Below are 27,585 nucleotides of genomic sequence, written 5' to 3' on the forward strand. Positions count from 1 at the left end.
TAACCATCTTTGAATGGATTTTATTTTGATAGAGAAAACATTGTCACATTCACATCTTCTGTTGATTTTACACAGAAATTACTTTATTAATCCACAACAGACGTGCAAATACTCCAGTTTCTCCAAAAACTGTCTGTTCTCTCTGTGATGTTCAGAATGTCCCATCAGAAAAACAGCAAACAGACACTGAGGAGATTTCTGAACGACCAGGAGGTGGCGCTGCTCTCTCTCTCTCATACACACACTTTTTCCTCACTCTCACACACACACACACTCACACACACACACAAACACACACATATGTTCTCACATTTGTATTGAAGTCTTTATTAACATCAGGGGGCGTTTTATGTCAGAGTTTGGCAGTCCTGTGTGTGTGTGTGTATTTGTGTGTGTTTGTGTAACACTCTCAGGAAACAGGGGCGGAGTCAACCGTCTCCAGGATGTACAGATTACAGAGTCCTGATTGGTCATCACACACTCGCTTCTCCATGACAACGGTTCTGTTGACAGGAATCAAACATGTCATAATGAGAAAACGTTTGTGACCTGAAAATTATTTAGATGTTTGAGATTGTGTGTGTGTGTGTGTGTGTGTGTGTGTGTGTGTGTGTTCACCTGTCATATCCCAGCAGCCGGAATATTCTTTTGGTGTCAGTGATTTCCTGCAGTATCTCTGATGACCCCTGACCTCTCCGCTGCCAGCCGTGTTTCCAGATGGCGATCAGCGTGTCGTCGTAATACACTGAGGACACAGAGTGTGTGTGTTGACGGAGGATTCTGACTCGTACAGCACGCGCGACACACACACGAACACACACACTTACCCACGGCGTCTATGTCTAACTTGAAGGTGACGTCCGACGGCTGGAGTCTGTGGCTTTTGGCTGATCCGTCCAGAGCGACTGTGTGAACGGCGTCTGATGACCAACAGAAAATAATCTTACCATAAAACCACCGCGGAAAACATCATCATCATCACAGCGCCATGACGACAACTGTACAACACTGTAACATCTGAGGTGTTTGTTTATGAGGGGAACTGTGCGTGTGCGTGTGTGTGTGTGTGTGTGTGTGTGTGTGTGTGTGGAACGTTCCATTCATGTAACATGTAACTTTCTGTTGCTGAAGGAATATTCTGAGTTGTTTACATATGCAGGTGTCATGTTTATCACCACAGACAATATTTTCGGCTTTATAAAAACAAATGTGAAATGTGTTGTGTGTGTCAGTGAGTGGCAGAAACATGCAGTTTGTGTTTATTCAATCACTAAAATTAATTCTTATAAATGTGTTATTTCAATATAATTATTATGCGAGTGACATATCAGTAAGATTTCAGTACAATAAACATTCGGATTTTAGTTTTTCTAAGAAAATGTTTGTTTGTTTATTTATCCATGTCTTTTTAGATAACTGGTATCAATAATTTGCCAGGTCTATGGAAACCCTACTTACAGGTTGTTCCACATTATTAAGCAAGTCACAGTTCTCATGCAATATGGGGATGAAGAAAGATCTTTCTGAAGATGAAAAGCATGAAATGGTGCAATATTGTGCAAAAGGCATGAAAACAACTAATATTGTGTGAAAACTGAATTGAGATTATTGAATTATCATAAGATTTATGAGTGATTTAGAGCAGAACTCGGTCAGATAAATAAAATTATTGCATTAAAAGGGCAGCTATACAGTGTTGAGCAGCAAACAGGTATTTGAAGCTTCTGGTGTCTCAAGAAGCTCTCCATGCAGGCTGGCAGTTGTGCGTAAAGATGCATTTCAGCCACTCCAAACCAAACCTCACAAAGAGAAACATTAACAGTGGCTGTAGAAATACATGAAGACTCATTTTTAAATAGTTTTATTCACTGACTAATGCCGTACTACAAAGGTCTAAATGGATGGATTTCTGGATGGTTGATCAATGGCCACCACGTTCCAACAAGACTGCGACTTCAGCTGGGAGCTGATAGGTGATGATTTGGGCTGGAATATTGGGAAGTGAGATGGAAGGTCCCTTTAGGGTCTCTGAGGGTATTAAAATGACATTTGCAAGATATGTGGAGTTCATAACTGCAAAAAAACACAGCAATAAAACTTTGAAAATGTATTTCTACACCCACTGTAAATGTTTCTCTTTGTGAGGTTTGGTTTGGAGTGGCTGAAATGCATCTTTACGCACAACTGCCAGCCTGCATGGAGAGCTTCTCGAGACTCCAGAGACACCAGTAGCTTCAAATACCTGTTTGCTGCTCAACACTGGCTTTTTTATAGCTGCCCTTTTAATACAATTAATTTTTATTTATCTGACGAGTTCTGCTCTAAATCTCACAAATCTTATGATAATTCAATAATCTCAATTCAGTTTCACACAATATTAGTTGTTTTCATGCCTTTTGCACAATTTTGCACCATTTCATGCTTTTCATCTTCAGAAAGATCTTTCTTCTTCTCCATATTGCATGAGAACTGTGACTTGCTTAATAATGTGGAATAACCTCTAAGTAGGGTTTCCATAGATCTGGCAAATTATTTTGTCTGAAATTTATATCAGTTATCTAAAAAGACATGGATAAATAAACAAACAAACATTTTCTTAGAAAAACTAAAATCTGAATGTTTATTGTACTGAAATCTTACTGATGTGTCACTTGCATAATAATTTGTAATGCGGTGTAAATGTATACAGTGAGTCGAGAAGATGTTAAGATTCACATCTGGTTTTTAGTAAACATGATTTAAACAATTTTTATATGATTTCTGTGTAATTCATCATCACACTGGAATGAAATATCAAGCTGAGCACATTGCATTATGAGATATAATGTTTATAGTGCAAACTTCATCACAGTTTGAATCTGTCCTGTGGTAATCGATAGAGGGCCACACAAACACGGATAATAATCAAGAATCTCCTGAGATGTGAGTGAGTGTTTAATGTCACATGATACTCACTGTCAATCAAAACCAGCAGTGTGTCGCCGTCCATCTGATGCAGCTGAACTCTGTCAGCGCCGCGACTCTCTGAGACACAGAGAGAGAGAAGAGTTGAGACTTTCTGCAGGACTGAATGTGTGTGTGTGTGTGAGAGGATCCGTACCGAGTCCAGTGTCAGTGAACCACGAGGTGTTTGAGTTGAGGTCGATGTAGTCCAGCTGAACCGGGTGTGACGGACTGGCTCCTCTGCTCACCCTGATATAAACCTGCGGATACTCCTGATCGGGAACCACCAGCATCTCAAACACACGCAGCGGCGTCGGCAGAGGGAAGTCAAATTGCTGTGAGAACAGATCATGATGAAAGAAATGAACACTTTTATTAATCGAGTAGTAGGACTCAGTAAACTGATCAAAAGTGACAGTAAAGACATTTATAATGTTACAAAAGATTCAAATAAATGCCGTTCTTTTGAACTTTCTATTCATCAAAGAATACTGAAAAATAAAATGTCACGGTTTCCACAAAAATATGACTTTTCAATTTGGAAATGTTTCTTGATCATCAAATCATCATATCAGAATGATTTCTGAAGGATCATGTGACACTGAAGACTGGAGTAATGATGCCGAAAATTCAGAGGAATAAATTACACTTTACTATATATTCACATGTTTGAAATTATAATAATATTTCACAATTTTTACTGTATTTTTGATCAAATAAATGTGGCGAGCAGAAGAGGTTTTTGAAAGGTGTGTGTGTTTAGTTACACAAACATTTTAACGTGGATTGGCACTTAATCACAGGAAACGGCGCGCGATACCTCAAGTGTTGTTTCTTATGCACAGACAACAGACACACGTTGATTAGTGCAACACGTAGAGCGAGACTAAGTGAGAAAAATATTTATAACTGAACAGAGACACGGTGACATTTATGTCTCTAGATGGTGGGCGAAGTGATTTTGCATGAAAGGTCAGAGGTGAGAAACAGCAAGGCATTAGAGATCACAGCTGCTGGATATTTTCAGCAGTATTTAATGGCGGTTTTCTCACCTTGATCAGCATAAACTTGTGCATTGGCTCGTACCACTGCAGCAGAACCACACTGGACTCCAGCGCACAGCAGAGAAACACACAGCCGTTCTGAGCGTTATGAGCTACACAAACAGAAGAGGAAGAAAACACTGAGGGTTTATTCATTTACAGAGCCGGCTGGGTTAGATTTGAACAGACAGGACATTCAGTAATTCAGTACACGACCGGTCAAAAGTTTGGAAGAATTACAATTTTTAAATGTTTTTGTCTCTTCTACTCACAAGGCTGTTTTTATTTGATCATAAATAGAGTAAAAATTGTGAAATATTGTTACTGCTTTCAATGTGAATATATAGTAAACTGTAATTTATATCCTGTGATCAAAGCTGAATTTTCAGCATCATTACTCCAGTCTTCAGTGTCACATGATCCTTCAGACATGCTGATTTGACATTAATATATCTTTATTATTCCAAACTGTTGACCGGTCACAGGTCAGTAACCTAAGTAAGCTTTTTCAGGCCAACATTCAAAGTTTGTCTTGAAGTGATCAGGATTTTCTCATCTCACCCACTGAACATGTCCTGCATCCCTTTGTGTCTGGAATCTTCGTGCTGATTGCAAACTTCCTGTTATGAGACAACAAGAACACAGCAAGATTAGATTGTGTGGTTGTGTGCTTCTGTGCATCTGTGCTTTTCCTTTATTTGGGTCACTAAGTCACAACAAAGTTCCGTTAAGAGTGATGGACGCTGTGTGTGTGAGTGTGTGTGTGAGTGTTTAAGTGAGTGTGTATGTGTGCGAGAGAGTGTGTGTGTGCGGTTTCTCTGTTTTTATGCATGTGTGGTTTGAATCGAATACACATCAGTGTTGCTGCAGCAAGTGTGTGTCATGCTGGTTAAAGTGCCCCATTATTCTATTTTAAAGCTTCCTAGTTTTATTTTGGCTTTTTTCTACAACAGGTTTGCATGCAATAAAGGTAAAATAAAATGCTTTCATTTTCTCATAATATCCATTATAGCATCAGGTTAAAGCATTCGGTCTCTCTGAAAGCTCAAGTTCAAATTTCAAAGTGCACTTTATTGTCTTTCCAACCATTCAACAAACAGTGTACAGCAGAACGAAATTGCATTTCTCCAAGCCCAATGCTCAATGCACATATAAGACAGCAACATAAAGCTTGTATGAGCAGGAACATAACAGGTAGATGTAATATAAAAGAACTACAGAAATACTATACACAGTGGGTGTATTGCACATAACTACACTGTGAGTGTCTTGCTCAATGTCACATTTGATGTAAACAGGCTCCAGTGGTGAAATGTTGCTCAAAAGTAGCATATAAGGAATAATAGCGATTTCAGTCAGTCCAACAGCCAGCATATCTGTGCATTGTTGACAGGAGGGTGAAGGTTTGAATATAAGTGTAGGTGCTGCTGAGCCCTCTTGACCAGGGAGGTGGTATTAGAGGTACCTGACAAGTCCTCAGCTACAGTTGCAATAAAAAGTATGTGAACCCCTTGCAGAATCTGTGAAAATGTGAATAATTTTAATAAAATAAGAGAGATCATACAAAATGCATGTTATTTTTTGTTTAGTACTGTCCTGACTGAGTAAGATATTTTACATCAAAGATGTTTGCATTTAGTTCACAAGACAAAACAATAGCTGAATTTATTAAAATGACCCCATTCATAAGTATGTGAACCATTGATTCTCAATACTGTGTGTGGTCACCTGATGATCCACGACTGTTTGTGTGTTTTGTGATGGTTGTTCATGAGTCTCTTGTTTGTCCTGAGCAGTTAAACTGAGCTCTGTTCTTCAGAAAAATCCTCCAGCTCCTGCAGATTCTGCAGTTTTCCAGCATTTTTGCATATTTGAACCCTTTCCAGCAGTGACTGAATGATTTTGAGATTCATCTTTTCACGCTGAGGACAACTGAGGGACTCAAACACAACTATTAAAAAAGGTTCAAACATTCACTGATGCTCCAGAAGAAGGAAACACGATGCATTAAGAGTCGGGGGGTGAAAACTTTTGGAATTTGAATATCAAGGTAAATTGTACTTAATTTTTCTTCTGGGAAACATGCAAGTATCTTCTGTTGCTTCCGAAGGGCAGTACTAAATGAAAAGCAATGATATTTAAACAAAATAAGAAAAATTGTGACATCTTCATCCTGTTCAAAAGTTTTCACCCCCCGACTCTTAATGCATCGTGTTTCCTTCTGCAGCATCAGTGAATGTTTGAACCTTTTTTAATAGTTGAGTTTGAGTCCATCAGTTGTCCTCAGTGTGAAAACACAGATCTCAAAATCCTACAGTCATTGCTGGAAAGGGTTCAAATATGCAAAAATGCTTGAAAACTGAAGAATCTGCAGGATCTGGAGGATTTTTCTGAAGAACAGAGCTCAGTTTAACTGCTCAGAACAAACAAGAGACTCATGAACAACCATCACAAAACACAAAAACAGTTGTGGATCATCAGGTAACCACACACAGTATTGAGAATCAATGCTTCACATACTTATGAATGGGGTTATTTTAATAAATTCAGCTATTTTTTTGTCTTGCAAACATCTTTTATGTAAAATATCTTACTCAGGACATTACTTAATAAAAAATATCATGCATTTTGTACGATCCCTCTTATTTTATTAAAATTATTCACATTTTCACAGATTCTGCAAATGGTTCACATACTTTTTCTTGCAACTGTATATGCACCCTCAGGAACTCCAACACAGTGCTGCAAGTGATCATGAGTGGGTTATGAACCATACACTTCCTCCTGAAGCCAACAGTGACCTCTTTAGTCTTGTTGACCTTCAGTGACAGGTTGTTTTTATCACACCAGATGACGAGCTGGTTAACTTCTCTGTAGGCTGATGAGGCCCACCACTGTTGTGTCATCTACGAACTTAATGAAGTGGTTCGAGTTGTGTCTGGTGCAACAGTCGTTGGTCATCAGGGTGAACAACAGTGGGCTCAAGACACACCCCTGTGTTCAGGACGATGTTCCCAACTCGTACTGTCTGGGGTCTATCAGTGAGGAAGTCCAATATTTAGTTGCACAGTGGGGTGTTGATGCTTATTGGGCAAAGTTTTCTCACCAAGGGATGAGGGATGATTCATGACTGTGTTAAAGGTGGAGCTGAAATCTGCACATAATCATTTTCATTCCTCCAAGTGCACCAGGCTCGGATGAAATGCTGCTGCTGTGGCGGCATCGGTGGAGTGGTTAGGGCGGTATGCAAACTGGAGTGCTGCTGGGAGTCTGGATGTGACAAGGCCTTTGACCAGCCTTTCAAAGCACTTCATCATGATGGGAGTGAGGGCTATCGGGCAGTTGTCGTTGAGTGTTGATGCTGGTGACTACTTTGGCAATGGTATGATGGTAGTGGCCTTGAACTCTTTGTGGTTCCAAAGGTTGCTAATGCCGAGGAGGTGGTAGTGGGGATAAGCTCCTAATGCCTACAAAGTGCTCCTCAGAAGGCATGCATCTCAATAAGCCTCTGATAGCCAAGTCCAGCTCCTGGCCTTCATCGTGGTTTAGCATCTAAACTAGGCAGAACTGGTTTCACTGACAGGAGAACGGGTGAAGGCGAGTCACTGGTGCCTTAAAACCACTTTACTTTGGGCAGATGGGGGTCATTAACCTGGGGAGGTAGCCCATCTAAGAGAAGGAAAACTCTGATTTCAAACCTCTGTTGCCTTGCGGCTATACCCAGCCACGGGTAAGGCTTCGGGAGTCAACCCTGAGGATAAATCCGGAGTTAGAGTTCTGAAGGCAGTTCAGGGCTTCTTACAGCCCAGCTCTGGGAACTCCTGCGATGGCATCAAAACCAAGTTGTATCTGCTTTTGCTCTTCCCTTGGATCTTTCTGATGATGTGGAGAGGGGGGACCTGATGCATGGGTAACACATTGTTCTCCATAACTTTTCCCCCCAGGCTTCACGCATTGGAGGGGCCATTCCAGCTTCGCTATGCAGTGTCAGATCAAAGTGGGAAGCTACTGGTTTAGACTGCTGAGTCACAGTCAACGCTGCACCGGTGATCCTCGTCCAGTGCGATCCATGGTCTCTTGAGACTGGAGGAGGCCTATAGTGGCCTTGAAACACAAGGGTATGATGACTTGGCTTAGGGAGACTTTATAGATATCCGTGAGGACGTCTGTCAGTTGGTCCACACTTTCCCTGAGCACACACCCTGGTATACTGTCTGGACCTGCAGCTTTCTGTGGGTTGACCCTACGTAGGGTCCTTCGGACATCAGCTGGGTCAAGGCAGAGTACTGCATTGTCTGGGCTGTAGGGGGTTTTCGTTGTTGTTGTGTTGTTCTTTTCCTCAAACCTTCTGAAGTAGGTGTTTAGGAAGTCGGTGTTATCATCACAGGGTGGTTGATAGGACCTGTGATCTGTGATGGACGTGATACCTTGCCACAAAAACATGGGGTCTTTTATGTCAGAGAAGTGACTCTGAATTTTCTGTCCATAAGCATGCTTTGCTGCTCTCACGCCCTGGTTCAAGTTGTTTCTAACAGATTTAAGACATTCTTTGTCCCCAGACTTAAATGCAGCATTACGTGCTCTCAGGAGCATATGTAGCTCTCTGGTGAACCAGGGTTTCTAGTAGGCACGTGTGGTGATATTCTTGACAACAGTCACATTCTCCACACACTAAGATTTGAATCCTATCATTATACTCCCCTATATTGACAATTTGCAGCCTCTTTGAAGATATTCCAATCCGTACATTCAAAGCAGTCCCGTAGTGCTTATCCCACTCCCTTTGGCCATGTCCTTGTCTGTTTCACAGATGGCTTGCTCCTGTTTAGCAGTGGCCTGTATGCTGAAATCAGCATAACAGAGAGATGGTCCGAATTTCTGAGGTGGGTGGTGGGTTTACTGCCCTGCCCTGAAAGCCTGTTTGATGTTTGCATAAACCTTATCTAACATATTTTCTCCTCTGGTTGCAAAATTCACATGTTGGTAACAATGTAACTCTACCGTCCCCAGGTTGGCCTGATTAAAGTCCCCAGCGATGGGGTTTAGACAGTCTGCTCTGCTCTGAGGCTGTTGTGAATGGTCGGAAACCAAATGCTCATTATCATATCTGAATCTTAGCACTCAACACAGTGATGCGAACAGTAACGATGGCGTTGGTTTTACCGTATCAATCTAAGGTTGATTTGCTTTGGCAGCAGAAAACAGCGTCTTCTCGACATGAACAACACGAATCAAGTCTCAAATACAACTACAGTGATTGAGGGTGGGGCAAAGAGACACCGGCAGCCAATGAAAACCATAGGCTGGCATTATGCAAATTAGTTACAAACCTACCTAGGTTCAAGCAGGAAGTGAGACTGGAATTACTGACGACTCGTTTCAGAAACGATTCTTCTATTTAGGAGACAATAACTTTATCTACACTTTGACCTTTGAAACTTTGCAGACCTTTTGCATTCACAAACAGCTCTATTACACACTACATAATTTAAATGCATACGATGTAACAAAAGGAGGCAGTTACCGTGGCAACAGTCTGTGTGTCGGCAAGGCAACTATGCGATGCTCTCTGCGCGTCTGTTCGTACAGCTCCTTCAGCGCGTGCGAGTGCAGCTGTGAGGACTTCCCTGTGACACACACATCAACATTTGCATCATTGAGTCTGTGACTTTCATTTCTATTACTGTGAAGCTGCAATGTATGGTGTGGAAACCCATTTCCGCCACATGAGAAAAAAAATCATGCTTTGGTAAATCATAATTATGAAATTATGAAATTATGACATACAAAGTATTTATACATAAATACATAATTAGGAGATTAAAAAGTCAAAATTATGATGTGAAAAGCAGAAACTGACAGACTAAATTTTGTTTTTTGACTTTTTATTTCATAATTTCAACTTAGTATGTCATAATTTCAACATTTTGTCATAACTGCACTTTTTTTATTGCACATTAATTTTTTTCCATTTCAGAGGGAAAATACATATAGAGAACAAGTTAATTGCAACTTTTTATGTCATAATTGGAGCTTAATATGTCATAATTTAAAATTTTTCATCTCATGAATTTTGACTTTTTGACAATAGGTCTTTCTGTCAGAATTTCAACTTTTTATGACAATTTTGACTTTAATATCATAATTATTACTTTTTCCAGTCAGAATTTTGAATTTTTGTGTCAATTTCAACTTTTTAATATCACAATTAGGACCTTTTACATAAAAATTTCTACTTATGTCGTAATTTTCACCTTTTTATTTCATAACTATGACTTTTTAAGTCTGAATTTCAAAGCATGTCAGTATCGACATAAAATCAATATTTTGACTTAAAAAGTACTAATTATGATATTAAAGTAATGTTTTCCCATTTTTGTCATAATTATGACTTTTTAAATCTCAATTTCAACTTTCTTATATCATAATTATGACTTTTTACTTCAAAATTTGACTTAATACATCATAATTTTGACTTTTTATGTCATAAATACTTTTTAAGTCTGAATTTCAACTTATGTCAACATCGACATAAATATCATAATTAGTAGTTTTTAATTCAAAACATTTAGTAAGTCATAATTTCAACCTTTATGTCATAATTATGACTTAGTTGAAATTATGACTTATCAAGTCTAAATTTTGACTTAAAACTTTTTGACTTAAAAACTCCTAATTATGATATTAAAGTCGATGCTGACATAACTTGAAATTCAGACTTAAAAAGCAATGACATAAAGTCAAAATTATGATGTATTCAGTCAAAATTGAGGTAAAAAGTCCTAATTATGATATAAGAAAGTTGAAAGTGACAAAGTCAGAATTTGAAAAAAAAGGTTGAAAATCAGACTTAAAGTCGTAATTGACATTAAAAGTCATAATTATGACATACATAAAAAGCTGAAATTCAGACTTAAACTCATAATTATGAAATAAAAAGGTGAAATTACAACATATTAAGTCAATATCGTAAAAGGTCCAAATTATGACAAAAAGTCTAAATTATGACATACTCATCATGCAGTTGATTGTTCCTCACCTGAGACGGACATCAACACATTACCAATGGTGTAAACCCACACGCACTTGCCCGGAAACAGCTGAAGAGAGAAAAGAAAGATCAAAAAGAGAGAATTTGACCTGTGAATGACATCATGACGTGTTTTGATTTCTCACCAGCTCCATGGTCGTCTCTGAGCCGTTGAGGTTTAGTGTGAAGATGCCCTCATCGGCCCCAAAAATCAGGTGCTGATCTGAACCAAACAAGAGAAGCATTACTGAAGGTTTTCGCTCTGAAAACGCTCCACCAGAAGACGGCGGACGCCTACCTTTAGTAACAGGATGTTCCCATGAGGTTGAGCAGTTGAGCTTCAGAGGACACCCATGAAAGACCTTCCTGAAGACAATCTGTCAGAGAGAGCAGTATAATATTGCTGACACTTTACAATAAGGATTCATTTCTTTCACATGCTGATTAGAGAGAAGAGAGGTCGGACACGTACCGGCGGTTTCTTGACCACTGGACTCACACACTCCACTGGATCCTGAACAAGAGCGAGAAACACAGAGTCAGACCAGCATGACAGCAGTGACGTGTCTCAACCCCAACTGAGATATCTGACTTCCTGTGAGAGTTCAGAGCATGAAACCGAGACGTTCTGCATTTGTGCAGAAGATCAAACTGATCAAACAGATTTTACACAGAAAAATGAAGACGTTCTTGCTTTGCCAGAGTGTCCTGAAACTCGGCTGTAGGAGATCAGTAGATTTGAAAACACGTTTAAAAAACACAAGAAACTCACGCAGAAACATGTCAGATGCATTCTGATAACATATGTTTGTCAGCTGGTTATGCCTTACGATGAAGCAGAACTGGAAGAGCTCAGTATGAGACGCACCTGCGGAGCTTGTCTGCGTCTGCGGTCCTTCTTAGGCGGCAGTTCAGGCGGCTGCAGCTCCGCTGGTGGATCCGTGTGGAAACTAGAGAACGAAGACGGATCTACACACACACACACACACACACACACACACACACACACACACACACACACACACACACACACACACACACTGTTATATGCAGTTCAGCATCAGGAGACTCTATAACACTGTGCTTGTATGAGACGGACACCTGAGTTGACGCTGCGTACGGAGCGCGGCCGCGGGACGGGTCGTGGCCGTGTGTGTGTCCCGCTGGACGTCCTGAACAACGGCGAAGGGACGCTGACGAACAGAGCCTTACTGTGATCCTCCTCTGCTGTCACACTCTCCTCTGAACTCGTGCGGTGCTTCGGCTGCTCACAAACACACACACAGTGATAAACTTCAAACTTCATATTTAACAGAAATGAGTGTTTTTTAGACTTTTTATGAACTTATTTTCATCATGAGGACCAATATTTTTTATATATTTCATGTATATATATTTCATGTTTTATAAATGTTTATATATTTCAATATTTTATATTAATTTATTTAATATTTTGTATTTAAAATTTAGTTTACATTTATTTTCACATTTATGACATGAGTTATATATTTCAACATTTTAACCTTTTTATGAATTTATTTTCATATTTATGATATGAGTTATATATTTTAACATTTTAACCTTTTTATGAATTTTCATATTTATGGTGAATTATATATTTCAACATTTTAGCCTTTTAATGTATTTATTTTCATATTTATGATAAGAGTTATATATTTCAACATTTTAACCTTTTTATGAATTTATTTTCATATTTATGATATGAGTTATATATTTCAACATTTTAACCTTTTTATGAATTTATTTTCATTTTTACATGAATTATATATTTCAACATTTTAACCTTTTAATGAATTTATTTTCATATTTACGATGAATTATATATTTCCACATTTTAGCCTTTTTATGAATTTATTTTAATATTTATGATTAATTATATATTTCAACATTTTAACCTTTTTATGAATTTATTTTAATATTTATGATGAATTATATATTTCAACATTTTAACCTGGTTATGAATTTATTTTCATATTTATGATATGAGTTATATATTTCAACATTTTAGCATTTTTATGAATTTTCATATTTATAATGAATTATATATTTCAACATTTTAGCCTTTTAATGAATTTATTTTCATATTTATGATGAATTATATATTTCCACATTTTAGCCTTTTTATGAATTTATTTTAATATTTATGATTAATTATATATTTCAACATTTTAACCTTTTTATGAATTTATTTTAATATTTATGATGAATTATATATTTCAACATTTTAACCTTGTTATGAATTTATTTTCATATTTATGATATGAGTTATATATTTCAACATTTTAACCCTTTTATGAATTTATTTTAATATTTATGATGAATTACATATTTCAACATTTTAGCCTTTTTATGAATTTATTTTCATATTTATGGTGAATTATATATATTTCAACATTTTAGCCGTTTAATGAATTCATTTTCATATTTACGATGAATTATATATTTCAACATTTTAGCCGTTTAATGAATTCATTTTCATATTTACGATGAATTATATATTTCAACATTTTAGCCTTTTTATGAATTTATTTTCATATTTATTATATGAATTATATATTTCAGCATTTTAGCCTTTTAATTAATTTTTCATATTTATTATATGAAATACATATTTCAATATTTTGGCCTTTTGATGAAATTATTTTCATATTTAAATTCATATTTATATATTTCAACATTTTAGCCTTCTGATGAATTTCATATTTATATGAATTTATATCTTAACATTTCAGCCATTTTAAGAAATTATTTTCATATTTGATGAATTACAATTTTAACATTTTAGCCTTTTAATTAATTTATTTTCATGTTTATGATATGAAATATATTTTAACATTTTAGCCTTTTTATGAATTTATTTTCATATTTATGGTGATTTATATATTTCAACATTTTAGCTTTTTAATGAATTTATTTTCATATTTATGATATTAATTATATATTTCAACATTTTAGCATTTTAATGAATTTATTTTCATATTTATGATATGAATTATATATTTCAACATTTTAAACTTTTCATACATATTTCAACATTTTATGTCAGCTTTTTTTTTATTAAATATTTGCTCACCACAAATGAAAACCTTGAGCTGTGCTGAGCATGAATAGCCTTTAACAGTGAGTGTTCAGGTCGAATGTAATGTTTCCCTCCAGCAGTCGACAAACACAGAAATGTTTTGAAGTCTTTAAAGTCTCTGATGCAGTGGAGTGACTTACTTTGGGAGGAAGAGGAGGAGGAACTTCATCGCTGTACTGCAGTGTGCTGCTAAACAGAGAAGAAGAGAGACCATGTCATATCCTTCATAATTCATACAGAGATTGAGTGTGCTGTGGGATTATTGGTGAAGTACCTCACAGAATGACTGGCAGGTCTGTGGGCGGAGAAGAGAATCAAAAACGTGATTAACCACAGATACAATCACAGATTTAATGAGGAGTTCTCTTACAACAAACCACACGCTCAACACAATAATGCGTTCATGCATCTGAAAGACACTTTTAAACAACAACAGTGTTCGAAGATATTGGGTGAATCGAGAAAATGACCAATGAAATTACAGCAAGACAACAACGGAAGACACCATCTTAATCATGATGAACAATTAAAAATGTTCAGAGTGAACGAACTTCTGTTTAGATTACTCATCTAGCCAATTATTTAATTCCAAATCATAATTAGTTAATTAGTTCCCAGAAAAAAAGCTCTAATCTTTGTTGTTATAAAAAACAAACAAAAAAATAATTAAAAATCATTTTCCTTTATTAAAATAATATATTTTATTTTTTATTTAAATATAACATTTTTATTAAAAAATTAAATACAATTAAAATAAAATAAAAATACTACTTGAAAAAAATTAAAAACATTAATAGAAAAATAAAAAGTTGTTTTGGCAACTGAAATAAAAATAGCTGAAGTAACTAAAAGTAAATAAAAATGAAAGATAAATAGAATTATTAAACTAAAAAACTACTAAAACTAAAATAAAAATAAAAAATGTAACAATAAATAATATATTTTTTTATTTTTAAATGTATATATTTTAATAAAAATGTATAATAAAAATATAATAAAATACAAGTATTAGATGAAAATTTTTTAGAAATATTGCCTAACTGAAACCTTAAATAAAAATAAAGCTAAATAAAATTATATATATATAAAAAAACCCTTAAACTATTAAAACTAAAATTAAAAAGAAAAAAAGAAAAAAATGAAATGAAATGTAAAATTTTGATGTAAAATTGAAAATATAATAAATAATATATTTTTATCTTTTATTTAAATATATAATTTTTATAAACAAACAAATAAAATATTAGATGAAAAACGTAAAAAACACTAATAGAAAATAAAACACTGCCTTGGCAAATAACTAAAAAAGTTGAATAAAACTTAAATAAATATAAAAGATAAAAATTAATATAACAAAAATAAATAAATAAAAATTTAAATGAAAACTGAAAAATATAACAATTAAAGCTCATTCAAAATGTTAATAAACACTATAAATGTATATAAATAATATTGAAATAACAGAACAGAGAATTTGGTTCAACTGATTAAATGTAAAGCTTGAATGAAGCGTCAGCCAAATGCATAAATGTACAGTAAATCTGCCGTTTATGATTTGAGAAGAGGATAATATCTTACATTTCCACGTCATCGTAGTCGTCATCGGTGTCCACGCTCTCATCTCTGTCAGAAAGAGTTTATTAGAAATATCATCAGAACATTGACTGTATACATGTGACATACTGTACATGAGTGAATAAACATACCTGATGGACTGTTTACTGTACGTGAGCACAGGATTCGTCCACGGCCTTCCCGACGTCCGTAACTACATCAAACACACAAATGAAAGCATTATGTCATGTGATGAACAATAAAAAAACACATTATGATCCCTCTTAATATTCTGCAAGGGGTTTGTAAATTTATGACCACAACTAATTGAATGACTACATTTATTGGAAAAAAATGGTTTTCTTTTTCTTGTTGTTATGCTTTTTCTGTTAAAACAGGAAGTTGGGCTCATATCATAAATAAATAGCCAGTTATCTGTTGTTTAAATCACAGCCATGAATCTGATTGGACAAACATTTGCAAATAAAGAGATGCCATCAATCTGTTTCCTGGAAGAGAAAAACTTTACATTTTAAATGTGTATATCTTACAAAAACATGCATTTTGTCAACTTTCAGTAGAACACATGGAGCTCAAAGACTTTATTTATCATAGGGAATCTCTTTTGGTCAGACTGAGCTCACTTCTGAAGACAATTTTCAGCAATTTTCTCCCCAAAAGTTAAACACACACACACACTAACCGTTGCTTCTGGAGACTCTCGTTTGTCAGCGACTGGTCTCTGTGTGTAAATCTGTTCCACTGAAACACAGAAATCAGGGTTATAATGATGAAAGTGAGTGTCTTTATCTCAATAACACACACACACACACACACACACACACAAGCGAGTGTCTTACAGCTGATGTCAGAGTTCGTTCTCTCTGCCCGGTTGTGTCGGTTGATTGAGTGAATTCTTCTGAGTGAATGTGGCACAATAACCTGAGAGAGACAGACAGATAATATCACCACACTTACACAAGATAAAACAGACGCTCTCTTTCCACATTCAAAGAGAGAGGAGCTGCACTTGCGTGACTGAAATATCTGCCTGAGAGGAGTTTCGAAGAAGTCAAATGACTTGCCTAAAAGAGACTTTGATTGTGTCAGAGTTTATGCTGGATTTAGTGCGTAAATCATATAGGCCTGGTTTCACAGACGGGGTTTATATTAAGCCTTAGTTATAATAGGACATTTAAGTAGCTTTTATAAACGTACCTTAGAAAAAAAAGCATTACTTGTGTGCATCTTCAGACAAAAACAATATTTTAAAATATGTCAGTTCAAGTTACTTTCAGTTAAAGGGGTCATAAATGATATATAAGAGGTCATCGTACTGTAAGAATATCCTGTAAGTTTCAGAACTGAAAACTTCCTTGTTAGTCCAATAAAAGCTTTTATTGACACCAGACCCAGAGAACGACTGATCCTGTCATAGATAGGTGAAACTCCGCCTCCACTGAAGAAATCAACGCCTACTTCATCATTGCATCATTAGCCCCGCCCACTGGTGTGTCAGTGAGATGAGGAGGAGAGAAGAGCGATACAGGACTAAAATAACATTACCTTTCAAAGGATCCTAATGCAGGAATATGGTTATTTATTTTCATCAATGTGAATGTCTCAGTTGAGCTTTATTTATTTGTATTCGGTTCATTTCACTGTGGATTCTTTGGTAAATCAATCGCATTTCGGCATTATCAGACTTTTACGATATGGACTCGACAGTAATGCAACAACATGTCAGTAACTGTGTTCATTCTAATGCCTGATCTGATATTAATGATTCATGTACAGTCAGATGATCTTTGTCTGTGTGTCAGTAAATCAAACCAGCGACTAAACGCTCAACTTCACCTTGTTTCTCTTAGTAGGATGAAAATAATCTGTTATTTAAACTGTGATTAAATCATATAAAGAACGCTCCCTTTACAATCACTGGAGCTGTCAATCAAACAGAGTTTCAGTAACTTGCGCCAAAACTCCCATTTTATTCAACGAATCTCTTAGTTACATCGAGTTTGCACTGTTAGTTATGATGAAAGCATTGGTTAGTGTGCAGAAATTGAGTTTAATGATGAGATCACTGCTTTCATGAGCTCAACAACATGCCTGTGATCGACTACAATGTTCATTGTTCATAGAAAGAAAAAGGAGGAGTAGAAACTGTGCTTAAAATTAATTGAAAGCCCATTTCAGCCATAATTATGTTATAAAAGTCATAATTATGTGTGTGTGTGTGTGAGTGTGTGTGTACCTCCAAATCATCGTCATCTGTAGGTAAACAAACTTTTAGTTTCTCAGGATGTTTGAGTTTGTCCAGTAGTTCGAGGGTTAATTCCTGTCTCAAAGACGGCTGCGTCACAAACAAGTGCTGAAACAAGACATGACACATGTTCAGCTGCATGAATACACACACGTGTGTGTCAACACAACACACACACACAGCTGGCAAACGTACCGTCAGCATCTTTTTGGCGCCGGGTCTCTTCTTTGGGTTCCTGATCAGCATGGACTTCACAAAGCTGTAGAACATGGTGGACCTGCAATAAGAGCAGCCGTGAGTGATTCGTTTGGATGATGATGCTTTACTGCAGAACAACTCAGTCTCTTACCATTTGGATTTGTCTTTGAGTTTGGGAGGCTGATAGCCGCTCTTGGACATGAGGAACAAAACTCTGAGAAACCAGAAGCACCTACAATGTTAGTCTTCATCTGAGTCAAGTCACAACAATTATGAAATGACTTCAATTTCAGCTGTAAAGCAGCTCTACAGAAGACAATGATGTCATTATTCAGATCAATTTAGTTGATTCAGTTCAGGTCAATGACAGTAATGAAATCCGAGTGCATTCATATGTGTGTGTTTTGCTCACCTAAGAGGATGAACATCAAACATAGGTGGCTGTAGTTCTGCGAGCTCGATCGCTGTGATTCCCACAGACCAGATATCACACAGCTCATTATATCCGCCCTTAATCTCCACCGCGGCAACTTCCGGCGCCATCCTGTGGAGAAACACACGCTCACAACTGAGAACTGGCACAGGTTTACATCAGTCCTTCAGGAAACTACACCAATCAGGCATAACATTATGCCCAGACAGCAGCATAATGTGGCCCAGATCCGGCCCACATCTAATACATGTGGATTACACAAGGACAGATACCACAGCACACCTTCAGGAGTCTAGTGGTGTCCATGCCTCGATGGGTCAGGGCTGTTTTGGCACCAACACAATATCAGGGTAATGTTATGCCTGACCGAAGTAAATCTGCAGGACTGATACAACTACACTTCTGAGGAAGACCCTGACAGCAACATAGTGTTGGCCCAGATCTGGGGCCCGGATCTGAGCCACATTCTGTTGCTGTCCGGGCGAGCTAGTCACTGGATTCAACAATGCTTGTGAGCTTCATCAAACTGCAAAAATGACAGAAATACTGCTACAGGAACATGGACAGAATAAAGTACAACTACAGTCAGAGCTCAGTGGAGTAAACAAGCCAGAAAGAAAACAGATCTCACCAATAGGGCGTTCCAATGAAGGACATTCGACGGGCAAAAGTGGCTGTGATTTGTGCTGAGATGCCAAAGTCCGCTAAAAACAGTGAGGAAGAGATGTTATACAGACAGACAGACGGACTGAGTGACACAGGTTTAATGGTGTTTAGTAGTTCTACGAACCCAGTTTGACTTCTCCATGATCATTCAGAAGAATATTTGCACCCTGAAAAACACAAACTCAGAATAACGGACTGAAACTGTTTGCTGATGGACTGTTTGGTTGTTAAGGTGTGAGGGACTTTACCTTGATATCTCTGTGGATCTTTTTCTGTCCGTGAAGATAATCAAGACCCTGACAGAGATAGAGATGGAGAGAGCAGGTGTGAATGACTTCTTAAAATAATTGTGCTCTGTTATAATTATGTGATATGAGCTGTGCATTTTAAATGCATGTCACCTGTAGCATCTCTCGACAGATATAAGCGATCTGCTGCTCTGAGAGCGGACCGGTCACTGACAGACAGAGAGAAAGATGATAATCACAGGTCAGCTTTTCAATCATGTGTCTTAGTGAAAGTCTTAGTTTGCTGGTTTCACTGCAAAAAATGATGTTCTTCCTCAGTGTTTCTGTCTTGTTTTCCAGCACAAATATCTAAACATTCTTTTAAATCAAGATACATTTACTGGAGAAGAGAAATGACTGAAGATAAGTCTTTTTAAAGTGAGTTTATGCTTAAGGTTAGGTTCTAAGAACACTTTGGAAGATCACTGAGGAAGATCATCAATTTTACAATCTGGATGCAAAAGTATCTTATATCCATTGACAGTAAAATTGTATTCTGTTGAAATTAAACATTTTCCAAGCGACATTTAAATCACAGATACATTGTTAGATTATAGTTGATGTGATAATCAAACACTCTCATCACACAAACACAGACACTGTGGAGTTCAGTGCTGTTTTAGAGAGTGACCCAAAGGCTCTGAAATGTCAAAGACATTAAAATGCCATTTAAAAACAGGAAACCAAGTCAATTAGATAAAACACTTGTGCGAGAGACGACAGATCCTCTTTACCGTGGTAAATGTCCTGCAGAGATCCTCCACCGCAGTACTCCATACAGATCCACAGCTTATTCATTCTACAACACAAGTGATCATTTACACTCAGTTGTCTTAATTTAAAAGGTAAATTTAAAAAGCAACTACCCAGTTAACAGGGAATGTTCCGGCAAGGTTCTCTCAAAGTTATACACAAATATTCTTCAAGTAACATTAACAGAACATTCGTTCAAAGTTATCTGGTCTTTAAACATTGTTTTTTTTTTTTTACAATCACTACGACATATTTCTCAATACTTAGGTCAATATTTCAAAACTCTTCTCACAGTTCTCCTAACTAACCAACTATCAACTTCAGCACAGCAGTTAATTTCACATTCAAAAACTACCACAACACATCATTCATGTCTCAAATCAACTCATTCTTGTTGGTTTCAGCCAATAAACATGCTTTGTCACTCATAAAACAATGACCCCTAAAAATAGGCACCATTACGCAATGATTTCTTCTGTAGACATTCTTTACGAAACAAGAATGACACTCTCTAATGCATAGAATTCACTGCAGTATTTGTTACATAGTCCATGTTTACATTACTGTACAAAATTATTCCAAAATTTTCCTCTTTTGTATAGATAGCAATGAAACTTAAAAGACTAACATCTTTGTAGGTGTTCAGCTACATCTAATTGTTTTGATAGCATTTAATTTTTTAGATTTGGAATATATTTAGATTTAAGATGTTGGAATGCATCATGTTGCCTTTTCCCAACAATTCCTTGTTTCTCCGCGAGCGTCTCTCACCTGATGTAACTGCCGTGATACGCCACAATGTTGCCGTGTTTACAGCTCTTCACCATCACGATCTCTTGCTGGATGACAGAGAAATCGTCCTCTGTGAAAGACAAACAGACTGTGAGCGGGAAACAGTGTTTGACATGATTTAAAGAAGGGGTCTCAAACTCGGCTCGTGAAGGACCACAGCTCCAACTGCTTGGAAGTTTTCCTGAAAAGCTTGATTAGTTGGATCAGGTGTGTTTAATTAGGGTTAGAGCTAAACTCTACAGGGCTGTGGCCCTCCAGGAACTGAGTATATAATTCAGTATACAATTGTGTGATACTGGACGCAGGTCTTACCAGGCTCCATTTTGATGATTTTAATGGCTGCCAATTCCCCATTCTGTTTATTACGTGCCTGAAAACACACACACACACACACACACACACACACACACACACACACACACACACACACACACACACACATGTTGAGTTTTCATGTTTTATTGAGAAATTCCATAGACATAATGATGTTTATACTGTAAAAACTGTATATTCTCTCACACAACACTAAAGGCCTGTTCACACCAAGAAAGATGACTATAAAGATAACTATATCAGCGTCCACACCAGCAGACAATATCAGTCTGTTTATTTTAAACGAGTGCTTGTCTGTCACTTTAAATACTTGAGCTCATGACAGCAAGATGTATTCTGATTGGCTGTAAATGTTTTTATCTTTCATCTTATGGTCTTTTTTGGAAGGCCAGTGAGGAGTCTGTTACAATAATCCACCCTGCTGGTGATGAAAGCATGAACAAGTTTCTCTAAGTCTTGACTGGAGGCAAAACATCTAATTCTTACAATATTTTTGAGATGATAATATGCTGATTTAGTTATTGCTTTTACATGGCTACTGAAACTCAGGTCTGACTCCAAAATCACACCAAGATTCCTGACTTCCAAATGCAATGACTTCAGTTTTGTCTTTGTTTTGGTACATCTAACTGTCACTTTCATCAATGCATTGGCACAGGGATCAGTGGGGCAGTAGTCGTTAGGTGAGAGGGCTAAGTAAATCTGGGTTTTATCTGCATAGCTGTGATATGCAATTTGGTTCTTTCTCATTATTTGGCTCAGTTGGAGCATATACAGACTGAACAAGGGCGGTACTAGGATTGAGCCTTGGGGGACTCCACATGTCATGGATGTCCACTCAGACTTATGGTCACCAATACTCACATAATAACCTCTCCCTTCTAAGTATGACCTGAACCATTTAAGGACCATCCCAGAAAGCCTAACCCAGTTTTCCAGCCTGTCAAGAAGTATGTTGTGATCGACAGTGTCAAACGCAGCACTGAGATCGAGAAGAACCAGCACTGATAATTTACCTGTATCTGTGTTTAGGCGAATATCATTTATTATCTCTATGAGCGCTGTCTCTGTGATGTGATGTGGTCAGAAACCAGATTGAAAGTTGATGAAGTGTCCTTACGAGCTTAAGAATTTGTTCAGCTGATTGAAAACAACTTTTTCAAATTTTTCTATGAAAGGAGGATTTGAGATTGGTCTATAGTTGCTCAATATGGTGTTATACAGATTGCTCTTTTTCAGGAGGGGCTTAACAACTGTAGTTTTCAGGGATTTTCAGGGAAGTCCCAGAGAGGAGCACTTCTAGGAGATCTGCTGAAAAAAGATGTGGGAAGTGTGTCAAGGGCGCAGGCTGATGTTTTAAGGTGCTGTACTGTTTCTTCTAAACGTTTGCCATCAATTACTTTGAAATCAGACATAATAGCTACATTCTGAGGTTGTGATCTGATCTGTTTTAACCCAGTGCAGCTCAAGGATGTGCTGATGTTATTGATTTTCTCAGAGAACAAGGAAGCAAATGCACAACATTTGCTGTCTGAGAGCATTTCACTGGGAGTCGGAATTGGGGGGGTTGTTAGTCTCTCTACAGTAGCAAAAAGAGTGTGTGTGTTGATTATGTTGCTATTTATAATATTTGAGAAGAAGCTCTGTCTAGCTTTGCCTAAAATAAAGCCGTTCTGAAAGTGATTCCAACAATATCGTTTCTCTGTGCCGTTATTGTTATAGCTGTGGTGGGACCTCTGCTATTCTTTAATACTGACAGAGCCAGCCCAAGGCATAAGCGAACTAAGCGACTACTTAGGGCCCCCGTGGCCACCAGGGGGCCCCTAAGAGTACATGAAATGGCAGCTTGATTTTTACCGCGCACGTTCTATCATTTGCAGATCTGTGCTTCCGTCCTAATACTGTACAACTCGACGTGCATTTGCATTACATGTTAACGCAGCGGTAGAGAAAATTCATTATTTGCATGTGTACATGCGTACACCCAAAGCGCGCACACTAAGAAGCCTGTCAAACAGCGTCTGATCAGTGGACTTTATCTTTCGCGTATGATTGCACTAATACTGTCAAATACACACAAGGTTTACATAAATACAGTTGGTAATGTCTAAAGTGAAAGTAATCAGTTGAGAGAAAATCGGATGCGTGTCTGTATTTTAGATGCTTGTAGGTCTTAAGGAAACAGAAGCTTAATAGTAAACATGCTGCCCCTTGTCTGGATAAGAGGGATAGTTCACCCGAAAATGAAAATTCTGTCATTATTTACTCAATCTCAAGTTGTTCCAAATGTATATTAATTTCTTTCTTATCCTAAACAGAGTGAACAAAAAAGCTATTTTGAAGAATGTGGGTAACCAAACAGTTTGTGACCCAAAAAGTTTAACTTTTATGGTCAACAGAAGAAAGAAATTCATTCAGGTTTTAACCCTTAAACAGGCAGCGTGCATCACAGGATTCATACTCTTTAGTCTCTTGAAGGAGGCATGAGAAATAATTTTTCATCCAAAATTGTTATCATTGTCATAGTTGAGTCTGTTTGGAGTTTGTGGGTCACATGACTTGGTTAAAATTTTCTGTGCTCGTTTGGTCAGTTTGACCTAAAGCCAACATGTCCACCCATGGTGCTGGACATTCTGAATTTGTAGAAAGTAGGCATCTATTAATCTTACTTTTTTCAGCAAAAAAATGCAAAACAACTGCTAATATTGTGAACATTGTCTTTAGATGTTGAAAAAGAAAATTAAGTTATATGTATCCCACAACTTTGTTAAATGATGACAGAATTTTCATTTTCTTGGTGAACTATTCCTTTAATGTTAATACATTTTATATTGTTATCTTGTTAAAGGTCCATCTGATCTGTTCATTTTGTCATCATTTAAATATTTAATTTAACACTATCCATTTTGTGCATTTACATTTATTTTTCATATAAGAAGATACTGTTTATCTTAAGTTGTTTTATCCGAGGGGCCCCCAAATAAAATTATGCTTAGGGCCCCATAAAAGCTTGGGCCGGCCCTGAATACTGAGAACGATTTTTAGAACTATAACTTTATTGTTATCTTTGCAGTTAGCGTCCTTCGTGTGAACGGGCCTTAACCCTACCCCCAACCCTACGCATCACAGAAAACTTTCTGCATTTCTACATTTTCAAAAAACATCACTTAGTATGATACAAGCTGTTTTCCTCATGGGGACCAAAAAGTTAAGGATTTTGTATATTGCCATCATTGTGGGGACATTTTGTCCACATAACGTGGGGTTTACTAGGATCACACACTCACACACACACACACACACAGTCTGCTAAATGTTCTTCTTTAAGACTTTTGAGGTCTACCGGTTGCAATAAGTCAACGGAAGGGCCTTCTGCATCGACATGGCAGAGAGTGCTATATTTTACCTTCATCTTGACCATCAATATTTTATATGTCTTCCCATAATATTCTGATTAGTGCTCAACAAATATAGGTTTATGAATTTAAACTATTCATTTATGCATGTGAAATTTTCAGGAACAAAAGGCTTGAGAATGGGCTGTAAAATGTACCAAAATAAATCCCACTGTCCACAACTTCTGCATTTTTACACAAAAAACGAACATGAAAATACCATATGCATATAAACAGACACGCTGGAGGAAAAAACAGACGCCTGACTTGAGTGGAAAGTCGGTCGGAGAGTTGTGTTCCTGATGGTGGTGTGATCTGACACAGACAAACACTCCTACACACTCACAGCCATGAGTCGCAGCAGTAAACAGGTCAATATCTCTGATGAACGCTCTCTCAGTTTATTAACTGTGACACATGATGATCCATGAACTCTGACAGAGTTTATACAGATCATTTAGTGAAGCTGCTTACACATGATTCTTTCAAAACATCAGAATGAAACTTCAGACTTCAGATAAATCGTTTGATTTGAAAAAACTCTTATGTTCTCTGAGGTTTGTTTCTTGGTTAAAAACCATTTGTGACAATTTCTGGATGTGGTTTGAACAGCTATTTGTGCTGTTTCATTCTGAGATCCACAGCCCAACACGACGACACCAGAGACAGACGCAGATATGTGCAGTAGAAATGTTGGACTCTTCACAGATGCTGCAGCTGATAAAACAGTTAATATAAGTGCAGACGTTTCCTTTAAACACACACACAGAAAGAAACAAGTGACAGATAACTATCATAAACTCTCACTTCTGCATTTCCCCTCTATGAATAACACCTGCTACAAACACACAACACACCTAACATTAATAATCGAGAGTCAAGAAAAACAGTCTATCTATCTATCTATCTATCTATCTATCTATCTATCTATCTATCTATCTATCTATCTATCTATCTATCTATCTATCTATCTATCTATCTATCTATCTATCTATCTATCTGTCATTCTATCTATCTATCTATCTATCTATCTATCTATCTATCTATCTATCTATCTATCTATCTATCTATCTATCTGTCTGTCTGTCTATCTATCTATCTATCTATCTATCTGTCTGTCTGTCTGTCATTGTATCTATCTATCTATCTATCTATCTATCTATCTATCTATCTATCTGTCTGTCTGTCATTATATCTATCTATCTATCTATCTATCTATCTATCTATCTATCTATCTATCTATCTATCAAATTCAAAATTGCTTTATTGGCATGACTGTAAACAATACAATATTGCCAAAGCTTGGAATACATATACAGGATCTCACAGAAGTGAGTACAGCCCTCACATTTTTGTAAATATTGTATTATATCTTTTCATGTGACAACACTGAAGAAATGACACTTTGCTACAATGTAAAGTAGTGAGTGTACAGCTTGTATAATAGTGTAAATTTGCTGTCCCCTCAAATGAACTCAACACACAGCCATTAATGTCTAAACCGCTGGCCACAAAAGTGAGTACACCTCTAAGTGAAAATGGCCAAATTGGGGTAAGGTCTCAGTAAGGTCTCATTTGAAAGCAGACACTTTGCAGTTTATGGTAAACTCATAATTAATTATTGTCACAAAGAAGAAAATAGTTTAAAATAGCTTTGAAATTTTGAAAAGTTATTAGAAATTTATTTTTATGAAATATATTTATGAAAATGAAAGTGAAGTTGGCCTTGTGGCAATCTAGAAATGCACTGCAGCTAAAGCCACATGTCTGACCATGTTATATTTCAAATCTGAAGATGATAGGTTTAAAACTCTGAGTTTTATTACATGTTTCTCAAGACCATGTCATGAGACTTTATTTAGAAAGGACTCTAAAATGTTAACTGATGTTTATTGTCATCTATTCAAGGGTATTGTCGATATTGTGTTTGTGGTGCTAAGTGCCCCATTCAGTTTCAGTCTCCCCTGAACACATTCACACCTCTCCAGCCAGCTTATGGCTCTTATTATTCTTTTCTTTTGTCTCTATTATAATTACTGATGTTCTATTCAAGATGATTTAATCCCTCATTTCATTCACCAAACTTCTCACTTCATCTTCTTTCAAACTGTATCTAATGCCCTTCTTGGAAAAAAAAGAGAGAAAAAAGTGAGCTTTACTATTAAGAATTATTTATTTGCATTAGCTTTAGATTAGAACAGGTGCTTATCTGGGCTCGTTAGCATATTAGCTTAGCACACCAACAAAACATGACAATTTATAAGATTAAAACCACGTTTTTTCTCCAAACTTACTAGTCGATTGTTTTAAATAACCTTCTTTGATGTGATGTGGCTTTGGATCAAAAATCAGACAGAAAATATATCATTTTAGGCTATTCTGCACAATGAGAAAAGCTATCTCGATTAGCATTGCATTATAAATATAATCTACTATTATGAATACCTGACATGGCGTGAATAACACAGATAAACCACATATCGTCACAATCGTGTATTTATTACTTTCAAAAGTGACGTTCTGTATGTTTATATCAATGATTATAGCGATGTCTGGTAGCCTCTGTTAGTCCCGTGTATGTCACATGATTGCCTCTTGTTCATGCTGTGTTATTTGTGGACTAAAGGTGCACAGAGCGCCCTCCGGCTTCGGGTATGATTTGGACACACAGTAGTCAGTGTATACAGCGCTCATATGATGAAAACAGCGCGTTTTGGGTAAAAATTGAATAAATATGACTCCTCTGTATAGAAAATTGACATAAACGTATGACAGTGCATCAATATTTCTCC

The 27,585-nt window shown here is 36.8% G+C and overlaps 1 protein-coding gene across 2 annotated transcripts in view; it reads right to left on the reverse strand.

Annotated features, from left to right (window-relative positions):
* LOC125248826 (mitogen-activated protein kinase kinase kinase kinase 5) overlaps positions 1-27,585 on the reverse strand; it is a 36,379-nt gene continuing 8,794 nt past the window's right edge. The window contains exons 2-32 of one of the 2 annotated variants that reach the window (XM_048160957.1): positions 21,378-21,435; positions 21,045-21,135; positions 20,255-20,319; positions 19,635-19,690; positions 19,482-19,529; positions 19,358-19,400; positions 19,199-19,271; positions 18,547-18,678; positions 18,286-18,348; positions 18,132-18,213; positions 17,928-18,044; positions 16,531-16,612; positions 16,374-16,432; positions 15,823-15,884; positions 15,695-15,739; positions 14,391-14,411; positions 14,257-14,302; positions 12,118-12,280; positions 11,885-11,985; positions 11,489-11,530; positions 11,315-11,393; positions 11,163-11,239; positions 11,026-11,086; positions 9,511-9,613; positions 4,548-4,606; positions 3,996-4,099; positions 3,101-3,278; positions 2,956-3,024; positions 828-920; positions 619-745; positions 1-503 (exon numbers count right to left, since the gene is read on the reverse strand). In XM_048160957.1, coding sequence (XP_048016914.1) covers positions 410-503; positions 619-745; positions 828-920; positions 2,956-3,024; positions 3,101-3,278; positions 3,996-4,099; positions 4,548-4,606; positions 9,511-9,613; positions 11,026-11,086; positions 11,163-11,239; positions 11,315-11,393; positions 11,489-11,530; positions 11,885-11,985; positions 12,118-12,280; positions 14,257-14,302; positions 14,391-14,411; positions 15,695-15,739; positions 15,823-15,884; positions 16,374-16,432; positions 16,531-16,612; positions 17,928-18,044; positions 18,132-18,213; positions 18,286-18,348; positions 18,547-18,678; positions 19,199-19,271; positions 19,358-19,400; positions 19,482-19,529; positions 19,635-19,690; positions 20,255-20,319; positions 21,045-21,135; positions 21,378-21,435 — 2,493 coding nt within the window. In that variant the 3' untranslated portion in view covers positions 1-409. Of the gene's footprint in view, positions 504-618; positions 746-827; positions 921-2,955; positions 3,025-3,100; positions 3,279-3,995; positions 4,100-4,547; positions 4,607-9,510; positions 9,614-11,025; positions 11,087-11,162; positions 11,240-11,314; positions 11,394-11,488; positions 11,531-11,884; positions 11,986-12,117; positions 12,281-14,256; positions 14,306-14,390; positions 14,412-15,694; positions 15,740-15,822; positions 15,885-16,373; positions 16,433-16,530; positions 16,613-17,927; positions 18,045-18,131; positions 18,214-18,285; positions 18,349-18,546; positions 18,679-19,198; positions 19,272-19,357; positions 19,401-19,481; positions 19,530-19,634; positions 19,691-20,254; positions 20,320-21,044; positions 21,136-21,377; positions 21,436-27,585 lie in introns of both variants that reach the window. The other variant, XM_048160956.1, reaches the window with a different exon arrangement.

The sequence above is a fragment of the Megalobrama amblycephala genome, linkage group LG16 (genome assembly GCF_018812025.1).
Source record: "Megalobrama amblycephala isolate DHTTF-2021 linkage group LG16, ASM1881202v1, whole genome shotgun sequence".
Taxonomy (NCBI): Eukaryota; Metazoa; Chordata; class Actinopteri; order Cypriniformes; family Xenocyprididae; genus Megalobrama; species Megalobrama amblycephala.